This window comes from Megalobrama amblycephala, linkage group LG22 (assembly GCF_018812025.1).
Source record: "Megalobrama amblycephala isolate DHTTF-2021 linkage group LG22, ASM1881202v1, whole genome shotgun sequence".
Lineage (NCBI taxonomy): Eukaryota > Metazoa > Chordata > Actinopteri > Cypriniformes > Xenocyprididae > Megalobrama > Megalobrama amblycephala.
This window is the reverse complement of record NC_063065.1, coordinates 966,098-982,855: the sequence shown is the minus strand read 5'-3', so window position 1 is coordinate 982,855 and position 16,758 is coordinate 966,098. Positions and strand designations below refer to the sequence as shown.

The following is a 16,758-nucleotide window of genomic DNA, read 5'->3' as shown; positions in this document are numbered from 1 at the left end:
GTAACAGCCTGCGTAGGAACAGGCTACTGGAAATCCAGAGACTTAAAAAAGCATTTTTATTTATTTATTTTTTATGTTACCTAAAAATAGGTTGTGTATCTAAAATTATGCCCTTTTTCAAACTTCAAATTCTTAGGAGAAAGCATTTAAAAGTATATAAATTAATTTGGTTTATAGTCATGAGGTGGATTTGACCTTTGGACAATTAACTAAACCTGTTAGTGCCAATCAAACAACAAAATATATACCTTTACCTCTGCATCAGTGACACTTATTTTTCTTTCCGTTTGCCCTTGAGTATAAAGATAACGGTGTGAAATTCTTCCTGTGTGCTTCTGGCCGATTGAGGACAGCTCGGCCCACATGTTGAAATCTGGGGTGAAGCAGTTGAAGCAGGTGCTGTTTTTGTAAAGGGCTCCATGCGCATGAACGAGAGCATCTAGTTATAGATGTTGGCACACTTGTTGGCTGCATTGTCTTAACTGAAGTTACACGTCCAACAGAGGGAGAACAATGTGCTGCTGGTCAGAAGGTGGATTTTATTTTTAGCTTTCTTTTATACAGCTTTAAAATGTAAGGGTTTTTTCTTTCTCTTTTTGTTACTCCTAGGAAATGTCTGTAATTAGAAATTATGGTAATAAAATATTGTTAAATTTGTCCATATATTCAGAGATATTGTCTCCATTTTTAATTAATGGATAGAACTAGAGACCATTTGTCCTCAAATCCAATAAGAAGGCAAAGTTAAAGATTTTGCAGATAGCTAGTCATGTTTGCTGCACCTTGTTTCACAGTAAAAACTTTCAGCAAAAGATTCAGCCATTGGAGCTTTAAAATAACAGAAATCCTATATGGAATCATTTAAAGTGGCAGCATAGTTGGTTTCCTCCCTCCACCTCTCCATTCTCAGCTGTTCAGGGTTGACTCCACCTTCAATCATCTGTCCATCATTGACCTGCTCATCACCTTGAATTACATCTACAATTTCCAGTACACATACACAGTTCTTTTGCTCTAAATTACCCAGATAAGTAAAGATTAATTTGGTAATTAAAAGTGTGCCATAAGGTTTTTCAGATGCAAGGGCACAAGGAACCTCAGAGCTCTTCTGTTTAAGGTAGGAAATGAGCTGCAAATCATCTAAAGCATTTGTTTTCATGTTAGATGTATAGTTAAAAATTAGCACGAAAACTGTTTTGGAGTAGGGTCATTACAGGCCATCAGAGCTTCTTAAAAACATTAAAATGTGTTACCACACACACATACTATGAGCAAGGAATCTGAGAAACATTGTGTTCTTCCATTTGAAAGGTAAGTTTTCCCATTTAAATTTTTTGTAATGTTCGATCTATCTTTCATTCATTGCTTTGAATCATTCAATCTATAAATGTAGATTGAACAGAACCATAAATTTGCAATTAAAAAGTATAAAAGTTTGTGAAAATAATTTCTGTTTTATGATCATTTAAAGCTTCTACTATTGTTTAAGGTGATGTTAAACATGTCTAATTTTATGTGCTTGATTTTCAAGCCTTGTAGATAATAATCACTCTAAAAGTCTTAATAAATCACTGAGTGGCTCCTCTAAAGTGGTATAATTTCACCCAAGGTTGAAGGTGAATGCAACAGTATTAAAACAACACCAATAGCAGAGAAGCAGGGACTTACTTGCACATTCATTTTATTCTACAGAACTACAGATAATTCACTGCCACACTGAACAAGCCTGTCAGAATGATCCATGTGTGAGCTTCACTCTTCATCGTGCCCTTTCTGTGAGAGGAAGAGACATGAAAAAGATATTGGGTAGAAGGTACATTCTTGCTTTATTTTTTTAACTAAAGAAAAAAATTAGTGTTTATGAGACTGTTTAGTCTAGCATAAATTTTAAAAAGCTCATTCTGTCTATGCCTAGTATCTCAGTAACTGGTGATGTAAGTGTTAAAATTATATTTGCAAAAAAAAAAAAAAAACTCTGCACATGTGCACCACCTCATACACTGAGTATACATTAAAGAAACAGTGATAGTTTTAAGTAGGGATGCACCAATCGTGATTTTTAATGGCAGATTCCGATTTTTTTTACAAGCAAATTGGCTGATCTGATACCGGTTGCAGATTTGTTTTTTCATTTAGTAAATTTATTTGTTGTTTATTTGCTGTATTATAAGCCAATCTGGCCTTTAACAACAACAACAAATCTGTAGCTATTTGGAATTATAGGGAACCACTGCATTCACAGTCCAAAAAAACAAACATGCACTATTTTGTCTGCTGGTGCATCTCTGTTCTCCTCTTTGCATCCGTCTTTGTCATGTCCTGTCTCTAGCCTGTGTTAATTTCCTGTTTACAGACTTTTCCATAATAGAGATCAGCCAAAATAAAACTAAAAACCGGCTCTGATTTATGGCCAGTCAAATGGTGCATCTGTAGTTTTGAGGAATACATTTCTCCAAATTGATTTTCTGATTACATCTTGATTTCAGAATCAAAGTAATGCAAATTTTAATTGAGCTCACTGATGATGACTGTATGTTAACTGAGATCCGTTACCTTGGATCCTGTATCACGGCTCTTGGCTCTCAATTTGTTGACTTGAGATTCAGCAATATCAGCCCTCTCCTCTGCCTCATCCAGCTCATGCTGAAGCTTACGGAACTTGCCCAGATTGGCATTGGCCTGTTCCTCCTAAACAACATATCATGACCGGTTAGGGTGGACATGTTTTGTATTCCCAAAAACAGATGTCATATATTGTAAATTTTAAAAAAAAAACTACATTTTGAAAATTATATTATTGTATTCCAAATATCAAGATCTGCAAAAAAATTCCAGGAAAAACAAATGAATAAAAAAAAAAAAAGAGGATTATTCTAAACATACCGCCTCCTCAGCAGCTCTCTTGTAGGATTTGACCTTCAGCTGGAGTTTGTCCACCAGATCCTGCAGACGACTCAGATTCTTACGGTCCTCCTCAGTCTGCAAACAGAGTACACAATGATTTCATTGTGTCTCTATTCTTAAATTATATGAATGGTATGAATACAAAGACATTTATTTTTATGTGAGAGAATGTGACCTGGTAAGTGAGCTCCTTGATGCGTCTCTCATATTTACGGACTCCTTTCACAGACTCGCTCGCCTTTCTCTGTTCAAGCTCCACCTCATTTTCCAGCTCTCTGACCTAAGAGATGTGTAAGAGGATTAGCTAATCAAACAAACTGTAGACATGTTTTGAAAATGTCAGCAACTTACCCTGGCTTCCAGTTTCTGGACCTGCTTCTTGCCACCCTTCATGGCGATCTGCTCAGCTTCATCCAGACGGTGCTGCAGGTCCTTGATGGTCTGCTCCATGTTCTTCTTCATGCGCTCCAGATGAGCACTGGTGTCCTGCTCCTTCTTCAGCTCCTCAGCCATCATGGCAGCATCAGTGATGGCCTTCTTGGCTTTTTCCTCAGCATTCCTGCACTCCTGCACTGCCTCCTCAACCTCAGTCTGAAGCTGAGTATTATCTCCCTCCAGCTTCTTCTTCTGATTCAGCAGGCTGGTGTTCTGAACATGGACAATATTGACATGTATGTAGTCTCTAGTTGATATATTGTGTACTTATTAAGGATTTAAAGGTTTTAATTGAGTTTGTCCAATGCTAATGTGTCATACCTGAGAATGCAGGAGCTGAACTCTCTCACTGACATCTAGCAGTTCCTGCTCAGCCAGTTTCCTTCCTCTCTCAGTTTGTTCCACCAGGGATCTCAGCTCATCCAGTTCAGCCTGCAGCAGATTGTTGCGTCTCTCCACAATGGCGATGTTCTCTTTGAGATCATCATTACCACGAAGAGCGTCATCTAGTTGCAGTTGGGCATCCTGTAAATTAAAATTTTACAAATTAAAAGAATGAAGAACTATGTTCACCTAAGCATTATAACGTCTTGATTTGAAGATTTGTCATACTTTGAGATGTCCATGAAGTCCCTTGAGTTGTTTCTGGGCTTCTGCTGCCTGTCTGTTAGCCTGGCTGAGCTGAATCTCCATCTCATTGAGGTCTCCCTCCATCTTCTTCTTCAGCCTGAGAGCTTCATTCCTGCTGCGAGTCTCTGATTCCAGTGAGCTCTGCAAGGTATCCACCACTCTCTGCTGGTTCCTCTTGGCCTGCTCCATCTCTTCATCTTTCTCTGTCAGCTTACGTTCAATATCAGCTTTGACCTGATTGAACTCCAGTTGGGCCCTCAGGATCTTACCCTCCTCATGCTCAAGAGAACCCTGTCAGTTGATGAGAAATATTTAAATAAGACTTCTTTTTTTCTTTACCATGTAGGGTTACTATTGCATATACCACACCTTGAATATGTATTACTTAATGGTAACAGAAAATGGCACATTACACAATAAATATACCTCAGCCTCCTCAAGAGCAGTTTGAATTTCAGCTTTTTCCTGCTCCAACTGCTTACGAATTTTCTCTAGCTCATGAATGTTCTTTCCAATCTCACCAATTTGTTCAGTAAGATCAGCAATCTCCTCTGTTTAATAGAAAAGTTAATGATAATTAATACACAGAAAGTCGAGAGAAATATTTAATTTATGTGATATGTGAATGCTCAGATGAGGGCACCTTGGAGGTTCTTGTTTTCTCTCTTCATAGTCTCCAAATGATCCAGAGACTCTTCATAAGAGTTCTTCAGTTTGAATAGTTCAGTGCTCAGAGATCTGGCTTCCTTCTGGGAGCTTTCTAACTCGCTCTGAGACTCTTCATATTTCTGCTTCCATTCAGCTAGGACCTGTTGATAGAATCGGACTTTGATTAGCTACCATTAAAGCTGAATGAACACAAAGATTATTTATCTGTAAGGGTTTTATGCATTCACCTTGTCAAAATTCCTTTGCTTCTTGTCCAGAGCAGCAGCAGCGGCATTGGATCTCTCCACATCCACCATGAGATCTTCAATCTCATTCTGCAACCTGTGCTTGGTCTTCTCCAGAGAGGAACATTTAGCATTGACTGCTTCCACAGCTTCTTCAGCTTCTTGTAGACGCTGAGCAAGTTTCTTCCTTCATGAATAAACAAAATTTGTTCCAAAAAACTTAGTGAGACTTTTATCTTTCAATAAGAACAAGATGTTGTAGATGAATCAAAGAACAGAAAATACTGTATTTCCTGTTTCATACTTGGCATCCTCCAGCTCTTCAGTTCTCTGGATGGCATCGGTTTCATACTTGGTTCTCCACTGAGCCACCTCAGAGTTTGCCTTGGACAGACTACGCTGCAGCTCAGCCTTGGCTTCTTGCTCCTCCTCAAACTGCTCTCTCAGCAGATCAGCATCATGGCGAGCAGACTGAACTGCATGGGCCAGGGCATTCTTAGCCTATGAGGATTGGGAATTTCCTGTTAACAATATACATTGGAATGCAATGGGCAGTGGGTAATAAATCCTTTAAAAAATAAACCTATACCTTGATTTCCTCATCTAGTTGTCTCTTGAGGTCCTCAATCTGCTGGGTGTAGGACTGTTTGCCTCTTGTTAGCTGAGAGACCAATGAATCCTTTTCTTCCAGCTGTCTAGAAAGCTCCCCTAGATAGAAGTATAACATTACATTACAGAAAGTAGTGTGCGATCTTGAGAAATTGTCTAACAATACACAAGAATTTCCTAATCAAAGTACATACCATTCTCAGTTTGTAGCTTAGCTTTTTGCATGGTAAAGTCATTGATGCTGCGTTGTCCTTCTTCGTATTTTGTTCTGTATTCTGACATCTGGTCCTCAAGGGTCCTGCACATTTTCTCCAAGTTTGCCTGGATAGATTAAATCAATTAATCAAACTGAAGCAACACAGCTGATGAATAAAAAGTTGCAATGAGGAATGCCTGAAGTAAACATGGAAACCAGATTTCCATCACCTTGGACTTAGAAAGCTGCTCCATGTTGGAGACCACATCATCCAGTTCCAGTCTGAGTTCACTCTTCTCTTTCTCCAGCTTCTGCTTCACTCTCTGGAGGTTGTCAATCTGCTCTCCCAGATCAGCCACACTGTCTGCATGTTTCTTCCTCAGTGTAGCTGCAGTGGCCTCATGTTGCAGAGTGGCCTCTTCAAGGTCTCTGCGCAGCTTCTGGAACTCAGCTTCACGTTTCTTGTTCATCTCAATCTGGGCAGCAGTGGCTCCACCAGCCTCCTCCAACCTCTCACTGATCTCCTCCAGTTCTCTGGACAGATCAGCTCTCTGTTTCTCAACTTTGGCACGAGCAGCTCTCTCAGCCTCCAGCTCTTCCTCAAGCTCTTCAATACGAGCCTGGTAATGCGAGGGAAACCAAAGTTAAAGCTAGAATTATCTACTGTCTAACAGTCCCTATTTTTAAGAATCATAAAATTTACCTGCAGCTCCTTCAGTTTTTTCTGGAGTTGGGCTGCCATTGCCTGCTCATCTTCAATCTTACTATTGAGCTGACTGATCTCAAAATCTTTCCTGTGTTTCAGAACATATTGGATTACCATTATTAATAAGGATTCAGATTGTGAGCTGTATTCTTGAATAACAATTTCCCCCTCTGGAAAACACACTTTTTAATCCTCTCTTCCATTTGCTGTTTGTCATTTTCCAGGTCCATCACGCTCTCTTGGGTCAACTTTAAGTCTCCCTCGAGCTTCCTCTTTGCTCTCTCCAGATCCATACGAAGCTTCTTTTCCTGTTCCAGGGAACCCTCAAGCTGGAAGGACAATATTTTGTTCAGCATTGTAAATGTCACCTGTTTTCATTTACAACAGAAGTGTCAACAAACCACTCACATCATCCACTTGTTGCTCCAGCTTGGCTTTGGCTTTGGTGAGTGTGTTGACTTTGTCTTCCTCACTCTGGAGGTCATCCAGCGTTTGCTGATGGGCCTCCTGAAGAGCTTTCTTCTCCTTGGTCAGCTTAGCGATGATCTCGTCCAAAGCTGCCATCTCTTCTGTCAGGTTTTTAACCTGTAGAAATGTGTCATTGTATCAACAGACTCTTAACACAACATTCTTGCATCACTAACAGGTTTGGTGTTGAAAACTGACCTTGTTCTCAGTAGCATGTTTCTCTTTCTCCACTTTGGCCAGAGTGAGCTCAAGATCATCAATGTCCTTCTTGAGCTCAGAACATTCATCCTCCAGCTTTCGTTTCTTTGCAGTCAGCTCAGCATTCATTTCCTCTTCATCCTCCAGTCTCTCAGTCAGCTCTTTGGTTTTGGCCTCAAGCTGGATCTTATTCTTGATCAGACCCTCACATCTCTCCTCAGCATCGCAAAGATTATCTTGCTCCTGTTTACAGATACAGAAAATTATTTGTATTCAATTCAAACAACTCAACATTTTATGTAATTATTAGGGGTGAGATCTCGCGAGACTAAACTGTGACGAGATTTCTCGTCGAGGCGAAAAGTAGTCTCGTGATGTTGCCATGACAGAGTGTTAGGATGATTAGGAAAGAATATGCCACCGCTACGTTTACATTATGCCTCCACTGTCGTTTTGCTTTGTATTTAAATAAAAAAAAAAAACATTTAATTCAGTTGGATAACGGTCGCCGCTGCTCCATATTTACAGAGTACGCGCGACCGTTTAAAAGTGAAAGTAAACGCGCGCGCGCATTCAAACGTGATTTCAATACCCCGCATTTTGAAAGCGGCTCACTGATGAATACAGATATCTCTCAATATGAAAGCTATTTTAGGCTGGGCAGTGTAGTTGTAACCATCTCTCAGCTCTGTATCAAAGAAAAATTTGGTCTTATTTGATCTTTGAATATTGAGAGAGTGCGATTATGGTTGCACTTATTGTAAAGTGTTACCATAAAAATGAATAACAGTTTTCTCTTCTTCTTATTTACTAGTACAAACAATAAGGTTTCATTTGTTAACATTAGTTAATGCACTGTGAACTATCATGAACTAACAATGAATGACTATTTTTATCAACTAACAAAGATTAATAAATACTGTAGCAAATATATTGCTTGTTGTTAGTTGATGTTGGTTAATACATTAATGTTAATAAATGAGACCTTATTGTAAAGTGTTACCATTTTTATTTATACTGTTTTTATTTCTGTGATCAGTTTGTGGAGAGGAGTTCAGTTAGGAGGTCAAAAGCTGTAGAAGCTCATAATTCATGTACAGTAAGATCTGAAGAGACTGAAATCATACAGGAGGGAAGTCAGTCAGTTGAGTTAGTGGCAAAACCTTTTACATTACTTGAGTATTATTGTCTTTTACTGCATATGATAATTCAGTCTCAGAAAGTAGAACTGAAATGACATTCATTACAAAATGATTAGTTAAAACATTTCAAATACACCTGCAGAATATTTTTTCTAGTCATGTATTTCGCCATCTTGTCTCGTCTCGTGAACTCAATCTCGAGTCTCGTCTCGTCTCGTGAGATACTGGTCTCGTCACACCCCTAGTAATTATACATTTTATTCAAAAATTTATAAAATCATAAACTTACAGCTTGGACTTGGAGTTGCAGGTCATTCTTCTCTTGGAGAAGAGAAACCATCTTTTCTTCAAGCTCTTTTCTGCGGGCTTCAGATTTGGCATAAGCCTCCTTCAACTTCAGGAATTCTTCCTTCATGTTGGCCATCTCTTTCTCCGCTTCAGCAGATCTCAGCAGTGGTTTGATCTTGAAGTAGAGCTTCATCCAGGGCCAATTCTTGACACCCATGAAGGCACGTACATTCCACTGGATCACAAGCAATGCATCTCTGCAATGTAATGTTGCACATTAATATCTTAAACCAATTAATATTATTGATCTCAAAATTATTGAGAAACTCTGATTTATAACCTGCGGTCAACAATCTTCTGGAACTCAATTCTCGAGAGAAGACCACGAGCTCTTGCTTGAATACCAGTAATGATGAGAGCAAGGCGGTCATCTCGCATCTCTTCAAGGGTACCCAGAAGACCAGCCTTGAAGAACACCTTCAAATAAATATAAGAATTCTAGTTAAGGAGAATCCATAAAATAAAAAAATAAAAATAGTTTGATGAACACAGTGTTTTCTAGGCCATTTTGAAAAATGGTCTGTCATACCTTAGTATGTCCAAACTTGTACTGGTTGTGATCAATGTCCAGAGATCCCAGTAGTTTTTCTGCTCCTTTCCTGCTGTCAATAAACTGTCCCTCAGGGATAGCAGCAGGATTCAGGATGCGGTATCTGTCACAATCATGGGATTAGTTGAAATAAATGCTGTTGTTGTTGTTGTTGTTGTTTTCAATTACTGATTTTAGTTTATATTTTTGCCCACTTTAGCATTTTATATGTAATAAATGAAGAAAAACAAAAACTTTTACACTTAACAGAACCTGTAATCAAAACTACACATACCTCTGCTTGAAATCTCCATACAGGATCCTGTTGGGGAATCCCTTTCTGCAGATCCTAATGCCCTCCAGCACACCGTTACAGCGCAGCTGGTGCATGACCAGAGGATTCTCCATCGCCCCAGGAGTCTTAGTCTCATTGGGAATGATGCAGCGCACAAAGTGAGGGTGAGTTGACCTCAAGTTGGTCATCAGCTTGTTCAAGTTTTCCTGTGGATAGACATTATCCATGACTCTGCCTATATATATTTAATTATTAAGAAACCAAATCATAGTATATTATTCATTTCAGTATGAAAAAACATATGTTACCCTGTGAAGGGCAGACACAGTCTGGAAAGAAGAGCCCTTTTTCTTCTTCTCCTTTCCTTTGCCACCTCCTCCTCCTCCTCCCTCCGTGGCTGTTGCAAGAAATATCATGTTCATATGTATTATGTATAAGTAAATATCACAAAAGGTTTCCTTGTTTGTTTCTAGGATTTTTGTAATTTGTTTGCAACACACCTGAGTCAGCACCAGCATATCCAGCAAACAGGTGAGCCAACAGTTTCATGGTGGACTTCTGATACAGGCCAACAACCGTCTCATTAAGAGGGTCCTTGTTTTTCACCAGCCAGTTACAGATGTTGTAGTCCACAGTGCCAGCGTAGTGAACCAGGGAGAAATGGGCCTCTGGTTTACCCTTGACAATCCTGGGCTTCTGGAAGTTGTTTGATTTCCCCAAATGATTGTCATAAAGCTTAGATTTGAATGTTGTATCACTGGCTTTGGGGAACATGCACTCCTCTTCAAGGATGGACATGATACCCATGGGCTAGCAAACAGTAGAATAAGGGGTTTCAAATTAGATGAGCAGTACTGATCCAATACCTGAGATCTCTCAAATTTAAAAACTCACTTTTTCAATGAGATCAATACAAGCCTGCAAGTCCATGCCGAAGTCAATAAATTCCCAGTCAATGCCCTCCTTCTTGTATTCCTCTTGCTCCAGCACAAACATGTGGTGGTTGAAGAACTGCTGCAACTTCTCATTAGTGAAGTTGATGCACAGCTGCTCAAAGGTGTTGAACTGCAGGTGGAATATATTGTAGAATCACAATGGCAATGTAAAAAATAACAAGTTCAATAATAAATTATCCATTAATTTCATCTTACATCAAAGATCTCAAATCCAGCAATGTCCAGCACACCAATGAAGTATTGACGAGGCTGTTTGGTGTCCAGGGATTGGTTGATTCTCACAACCATCCAGAGGAACATCTTCTCATACACTGATTTGGAAAGAGCACCAATAGCGTAGTACACCTGTCCGAAAGATATTAAAATGTTACGGAATAATGTGTTTTTATGGTTATGTTAACAGTGTGTTATGAAGGGATGTTAATCCACCTGCTGGACATTCTGTCCCTTGGTGACCCACTCATTTCCTACTTTGACTCTTGGGTGGCACAGAGCCTTGATGAGATCAGCAGAGTTCAGGCCCATCAGATAAGCTGATTTATCAGCATCTGTCATCAATAAATGAAGATGGTTGATGTTAATGAATCTTCTGTTACCCTATAACTATATGCATTATGTCAGCATTTTGTCCTAATACTGACCCTCAGTCCCATCAGCCTCGGCCTGTTCCTCTCTTTGCTTCTGTTTGAATTTCATGTTGCCGTAGTGCATGATGGCACCAACCAGCTTGTAGATGCTGTTCTTCTCCTCTTGGGTGAAGCCCAACACATCAAAAGCTTCCTGGAGAAAATGTATACAGTGTCTCTAATTATTTACTGCATTACATTGCATGTTATATGGACTTTAGTTCTAAACCTTGTGAAGTCTGTATTTAAAAATGTGTGGTTGTTTTGGATAACACACATCTGTAGCCATCAACTCGTCAGCATCATCAATAGAGGCCACTTGCGTCTCTCCTTGGGAGATGAAGGCATAATCGTACGGATTTGCTGTGATCAGCAACATCTCTGAGAGGATAAAAGATGTTTTGTTTTTTTAAATAAATAAATAAAAGAACAACATTATGTCTCATCACTTGTGATTTTGCTTACCCAAAAGTTCTGGTTTCTTCTGGGACAGGATCTGGTAGAAGATGTGATAATCTCTCTCAGCCTTGAGCTGGAAAGTCACACGGGATTTCTCTAACAGATCTATTTGTAGAAATTAAGTTAATCATTTACATTCAGCTCATTGATCTTTAAGAATGAGAAAAGTTAGAAAGGATTTATCAAAAGATTTTCCTTACAAGTCTCAATATCAGCAGATGCTAGCTTTCCACTGGCAGCAAAGTGAATGCGGATGAACTTGCCCTGTTTATAAACAACAGCCATCAATGCAATTTCATTTGGGTAAAACAATTCAGCATATTTTGAAACTGGAGGCAGATAAAACTCACAAAGCGTGATGAGTTGTCATTCCTGATGGTCTTGGCATTCCCGAAGGCCTCCAGAGCAGGATTACACTGGATGATTTGATCCTCCAGAGTACCCTAGAAAAACAGACACAGACATTAAAAAACAGAGCCGAGAATTTTGTATTTTAGCTGGTTTTTATAGTAAAAATTTATGTTAGAATTGTACCCTTAAAGTATAAACTGGCTAATTCATGTAATGTGTTACTTTATACCACTTATCAATGCATAGGTCTCTAAGGTTAAATCTTTGTATCTGTTTCTAACCTTCTTATCACTCGTTTCCTTCTTGCCACTACTAGCAGCAATGCTGGCAAAGTACTGAATGACTCTCTTGGTGTTCACAGTCTTTCCAGCACCAGATTCTCCACTGTCAACACAAAGCAGTCTTAGAAATTCATGAAAAAAATTGTAAAAATTAACAAAGTCAAAGCAAACTAAAACATAGAAAATCTTACGTGATAAGAATGGACTGGTTTTCTCTGTCTGTAAAAAAAAATAAAATAAAATTACACATGGGTATGTAATATGCATAATACATGAACATTAAATTATTTTCACTAGTTACTGACAGCCTGTACTATTTTTAAGGCATGGTTGTATATAAAACATTTAAAGAATTGTCAAGTAGACGCACCTGACAGCATGTACTGATAGGCATTGTCAGAGATGGAGAAGATGTGAGGAGGAGCTTCACTCCTTTTTTTCCCTCTGTAAGCAACGACGACTTCCTGGTTGTACACTGGCAGCCACTTGTAGGGATTCACAGTGACACAGAAGAGCCCAGAGTAGGTCTGTAAGAGATTCACAGAAGGATTAGATCTGCTCATGCAAGATAAAGAGAATGTGTGAGTGTTTTAAGACTCGACTGACGTAGATCATCCAGGCTGCGTAACGCTCTTTGAGGTTAAACAGCACAGCGGGCTCGTGCAGGAAGGTGAACATCGCCATGTCCTCAATTTTATCGAACTTCGGCGGATTCTGAGGGTGAATATCGGCCTCCTTCACGGTTACCGTCTGTGGGAACATGAGATTTTTGACAGTGTCAAAACAGCAAACTCAGCACAATACAACAGGTATTTTAATGTAGAAAAATGTCATTATCAGGCAATTGCACTTTGTGACTATTTAAAATCCCCCAATTAATCATAACGCCAACACGAAATCTCGGACTTACCGTTCCCTTTGAAGTCTCACAGGTGACTTTATCACCATCTCGACCGATAATAGATGCCTTGAGATACTCCTCTTCAGCATCAGGAACAAAACATTCCTTCTTCATGTCAAAGGGGCGTGTTTGGGCCTCCAGACGCTCCTTGTCTGATTTCCTGAGGTACGGAGCAGCAGCTCCAAACTCCTCCATCTGGGCATCCCCCATCTTTCACCAAGACTGCTGTTTGTAAGTGTAAGTGTAAACTGATTAGTATATGAGATATTATATATAGTAGCATATTTGGACACTTGAGACACAAAAATAACAAGATAATTAATCAATTTTTTAAGAATCATAAAACAATGATATATTCAAGCAAAAATAAATTCTGTTTGAAATGAGAATCTAGTGTAGATGACAGTGAGTATTGTGTTTGTTTGTGGTTTGAGGAATATGTTAATAGTTAACCAACTGATTCAAAAACATTGAGCAAAAATGAGTGAAGAGAAATGATCTTGCAGCATTTTAGACATTTCAGACATTTACAAGTGTGGCTTAAGTGTCCAATGTGAGACCACTGTACTGTATATGGTAATTCAGTAGGACCTCTAATAAATTGATATCTCATATGAGATTACCCTACTATAGTCAGTGATGTTTCATTGGGTGTTGTCAGGGTCACTTACCTTTGCAGTTCGCCTCCACTGACACTGATGGTTACTAGGGTCCTAGGGTCACACACAAAGAATTACTTATTTAACATCAAACAATTGTCTACTATTTGTTACATTATAGTCAGTAATGAGCAAAAGTGCAATCTGAAAAACATGTTTGAAAAAAATTCAGATAAGATCACGGATTCATAAAGTCTGAGGCGTCCCTGAAGGCTTACCGTTTGGATGATGTGATTGAAAACCTGTCTGAGGCCATAGACTCTCCACCCCCATTTTATAATGCATGAGGTTCTCTAAATATGGTTGCAGGAATTTTCTGAGGCATGTTAGTGTCTGAGTTTGGTAAGGATACTGATGGGCTGGGTGTCTGCTGGAGGCTAGGGTATGTCCTCGTGCCAGTAAGGACCAGTATACTTTTTCAATATGCATTCATTCAACTCATTTATGTTTCTAAATTACAGTAAAAAATACTATTTATCCTAAGTAAGGTAAGGGGATTTAGGAGAAATATTAAGATTTCGGTCACTGGCACAAATGGTGGAATGCAAAGAAAACTGGAAGGTTGCTGAAATCACAATCCTGCTGCATTTTACCATTGTGCCTAATAACCAATCCCAATATTTTTTATTAAAATGTCTGGTAACTCCAAAAAGGAGAATGGATTTACATCAGTTGGCAGCTGTTGGCTCAACAGAGAATGCATCTCATTGTTTGTACCAGCTGATCTATACCTTGCTCAAGGACAAGCTAAGTGTCATTTCACTCTGTCCATCATAGATGCTTTTTATCCATCCGAGCAGCCGCAACTGAATCCATAAGGGCCAAGGTCAGTTTCCAGTTGGTGTGATCACTTCACTCAGGCCTTCATCGCTGACACGCCATTGTTCCTTTGCTTTCACACTTGAGGACAAAGATAACCTGTGAAATTCTTGCTGGGTCCTCCTAAATGATTGAGAAGAACAGCTTGTACGATCTCTGCAAACAGCATCCATTTATGTATTTCTCCAGCAGGCCGATGTCACTGCCTGTATGAATTAATGTACACGCAACCTCAATGTCCTCAATGTTCATTATATCCTTTGACAGGAAAAGTGCCCAGATTTGTCCAGTTTGGCAGACAATTTTTACTTTTTTGATATCAGCAGCAAACCAAAACCCATGTTATCAAGAACACAGGTCATTCAACTGGACAGCAATATTTTTGGATGTGTTCAGTTGCACACTGTTATCCGAAGACCTAAATATGTAAAACCTCTACAAAAAGTTCATCCTTAGTCACATTTCACAATAGTGTCCATTGTAAAAATTATAACACCTCTGTTCACACTTATTTGCTTCTATTGTTGTGAATTTAAATGAAACTTCTGTCATCACTCACCCTCATCTTGTTCCAAGACTTGTATGCATTTCGTCCTTCTGTGGAAAACAAAAACAGATGCTGTATTTAGAAGAATGTTGGGGTACAAACAGCATTGGACCTCATTGACTTTAATTGTATGGACAAAAACACACGGACAATATTAAAATATTCAAATTTGAACCATATGATGGTGAGTTAATAACAGAATTCTCATTTTCGAGTGAATGAAAACTTGATGTACCAATATTCTAAGAACATTATTTTATTCTACTAAGACTTTTTTTTTATTTTTTATTTTTACCTAAAAATACTAAACTGTATCAACTCATTGTAGAAATGTATGCAACAACTATGTGCACAACGCACCATGAACTTTGTGCATCGTCTGCATTGATGCATATGGAGGAGGTCTGTGGCTGACTGTCAGTCATCCTCTTACCACTGTCTTGTTTGTTCCACATTGTTTCCTTCCCATTGTCCTTGAGTACAAAGATAACCCTGTGAAATTCCTACTGAGCCTCTGACGAAATGGAAGCAACTGATGAGGGACACTGAGAACACATAAAGCAGATTCCCCATTTGTAAAGGTCTCCAAGCGCATAAATAAACATCAAGTGGTACATGTTGGCACCCTTGCGAGCCATATACATACTACTTAAGTTACATGGCCAACTGAGGCAAAACAATGCTGGTCACAAGACAAGTGTTTATTATTAACCAACATTTGACCCCGTATTGAGTTAAAAGATTTGGGGAGAGAAAAAAATTAGTCACTGTTTGTTTTCTTGGCATTTAACAAGCATTTGTTCTTTTGGAATAATTTCTGTATGCAAATAACAAAAAATAATTCCTGATGTTCATATAATGCTCATCTGTTATTTTCATTATGCACCTGTTGCGGAATGTCTGAACTAACTTCTAACTGTTAAGACCATTTGTTACCATTTGGGATTTTCAGAGCCTTTAGATGTCAAGCCAGCAGTTATTATCTCCTGACTTATGGCAATATATTTTAATATATCTCAAGCACATTCTACTGTGGTTTAAGGTTGCAGGATGGTTGGCTCCTTTGTGAACCTTTGAGGAGCTCCTCCCTATATTCAGCTGTTAGTCTCCACCTCTAGCACTGGCCTGTTCTTTACCTTCAATACTAGGTTTTACCAGTGTACACGGTTCTCTTTATGCATTCAGCGTTGAGCCTTGCAAGCGGCAAATCTTCAACAAAGTTCCATTTGTTTTATTTAGCAATTTTTATTTGGAACTGTTGAATACATTAATCTTTTAATTTGTTTTGCAGGTCTTAAGTCTTATGCGCTTGAGAGGAACAAGGACATTTGATGCAGGTGAGAAAGCTTAAATATAAAAATTCTATTGTATTCTATCAAACATTTTCGTTTTTATCTTATGCATTTACTGTAGATGCTTTGAGACTTACTAACAATGATTTTTCATGTTCTATCACTTTCAGTGTGGAAGATGTTTAAGAAGATGCACCCTTCTTACTGCAGAATGTGCACACAGGGGAAGACATTGACTCCTATTGATCTACCAAAGAAATGAGTCTTGGGTTTCATTCACACTTGAAAGAATACATAATGTGGTAGGTGTTTGTTTTATTTACTTGTAAAATAAAATATGGCAAATGTTAATCTGTATTCTATAAAATGGTATACATACGTCAAGGTATTTTCATTTTGTCACAAATTATGCAAATCGCTTTTTGAAATCAAAATGCAACATATGAAGTTGTGCCTATAAAAGTTTGCAAGTTTTAACCTCACGAGTTGAGAATTAACTTTTGCACATTAATCC

At 38.7% G+C, this 16,758-nt stretch overlaps 1 protein-coding gene and 1 long non-coding RNA gene across 3 annotated transcripts; one reads left to right on the top strand and one right to left on the bottom strand.

Annotated features, from left to right (window-relative positions):
• Positions 1-1,664: 1,664 nt before the first annotated feature.
• Positions 1,665-13,846, bottom strand: LOC125258283 (myosin-7-like). 2 transcript variants are annotated; one of them, XM_048175181.1, is made up of 39 exons: positions 13,805-13,846; positions 13,599-13,640; positions 12,937-13,152; positions 12,633-12,776; positions 12,397-12,553; positions 12,218-12,245; positions 12,027-12,129; positions 11,745-11,837; positions 11,595-11,658; positions 11,401-11,499; positions 11,213-11,316; positions 10,951-11,089; positions 10,739-10,857; positions 10,505-10,654; positions 10,248-10,418; positions 9,854-10,163; positions 9,662-9,750; positions 9,354-9,559; positions 9,059-9,182; positions 8,810-8,946; positions 8,471-8,726; positions 7,040-7,282; positions 6,782-6,958; positions 6,557-6,702; positions 6,371-6,461; positions 5,898-6,287; positions 5,666-5,792; positions 5,452-5,570; positions 5,167-5,363; positions 4,866-5,049; positions 4,613-4,778; positions 4,396-4,520; positions 3,952-4,260; positions 3,661-3,864; positions 3,256-3,552; positions 3,080-3,184; positions 2,884-2,979; positions 2,554-2,688; positions 1,665-1,773 (listed from the first exon to the last, which is right to left on the bottom strand). In XM_048175181.1, exons 3-39 carry the CDS (start codon positions 13,135-13,137, stop codon positions 1,753-1,755), a joined length of 5,826 nt encoding a protein of 1,941 aa, XP_048031138.1. In that variant the 5' UTR covers positions 13,138-13,152; positions 13,599-13,640; positions 13,805-13,846; the 3' UTR covers positions 1,665-1,752. The 2 variants fall into 2 exon arrangements, with proteins under 2 accessions (XP_048031138.1, XP_048031140.1); XM_048175183.1 differs by lacking the exon at positions 13,805-13,846 and having other exon boundaries at positions 12,937-13,149; positions 13,599-13,616.
• LOC125258294 lies at positions 1,697-16,500 on the top strand. The gene is made up of 3 exons (XR_007182580.1): positions 1,697-1,813; positions 16,244-16,289; positions 16,415-16,500. It is a non-coding gene; the product is annotated as an uncharacterized LOC125258294 (long non-coding RNA).
• Positions 16,501-16,758: the final 258 nt, after the last annotated feature.

Coding starts and splice junctions, on each gene's coding strand:
- LOC125258283 (XM_048175181.1), bottom strand. CDS start 13,137: ATGGGGGATGCCCAGATGGAGGAGTTTGGAGCTGCTGCTCCGTACCTC. Junction 12,777..12,936: donor GTGAGACTTCAAAGGGAACG/GTAAGTCCGAGA, acceptor ATGTTCCCACAG/ACGGTAACCGTGAAGGAGGC. Junction 3,185..3,255: donor TCCAGAAACTGGAAGCCAGG/GTAAGTTGCTGA, acceptor CACATCTCTTAG/GTCAGAGAGCTGGAAAATGA.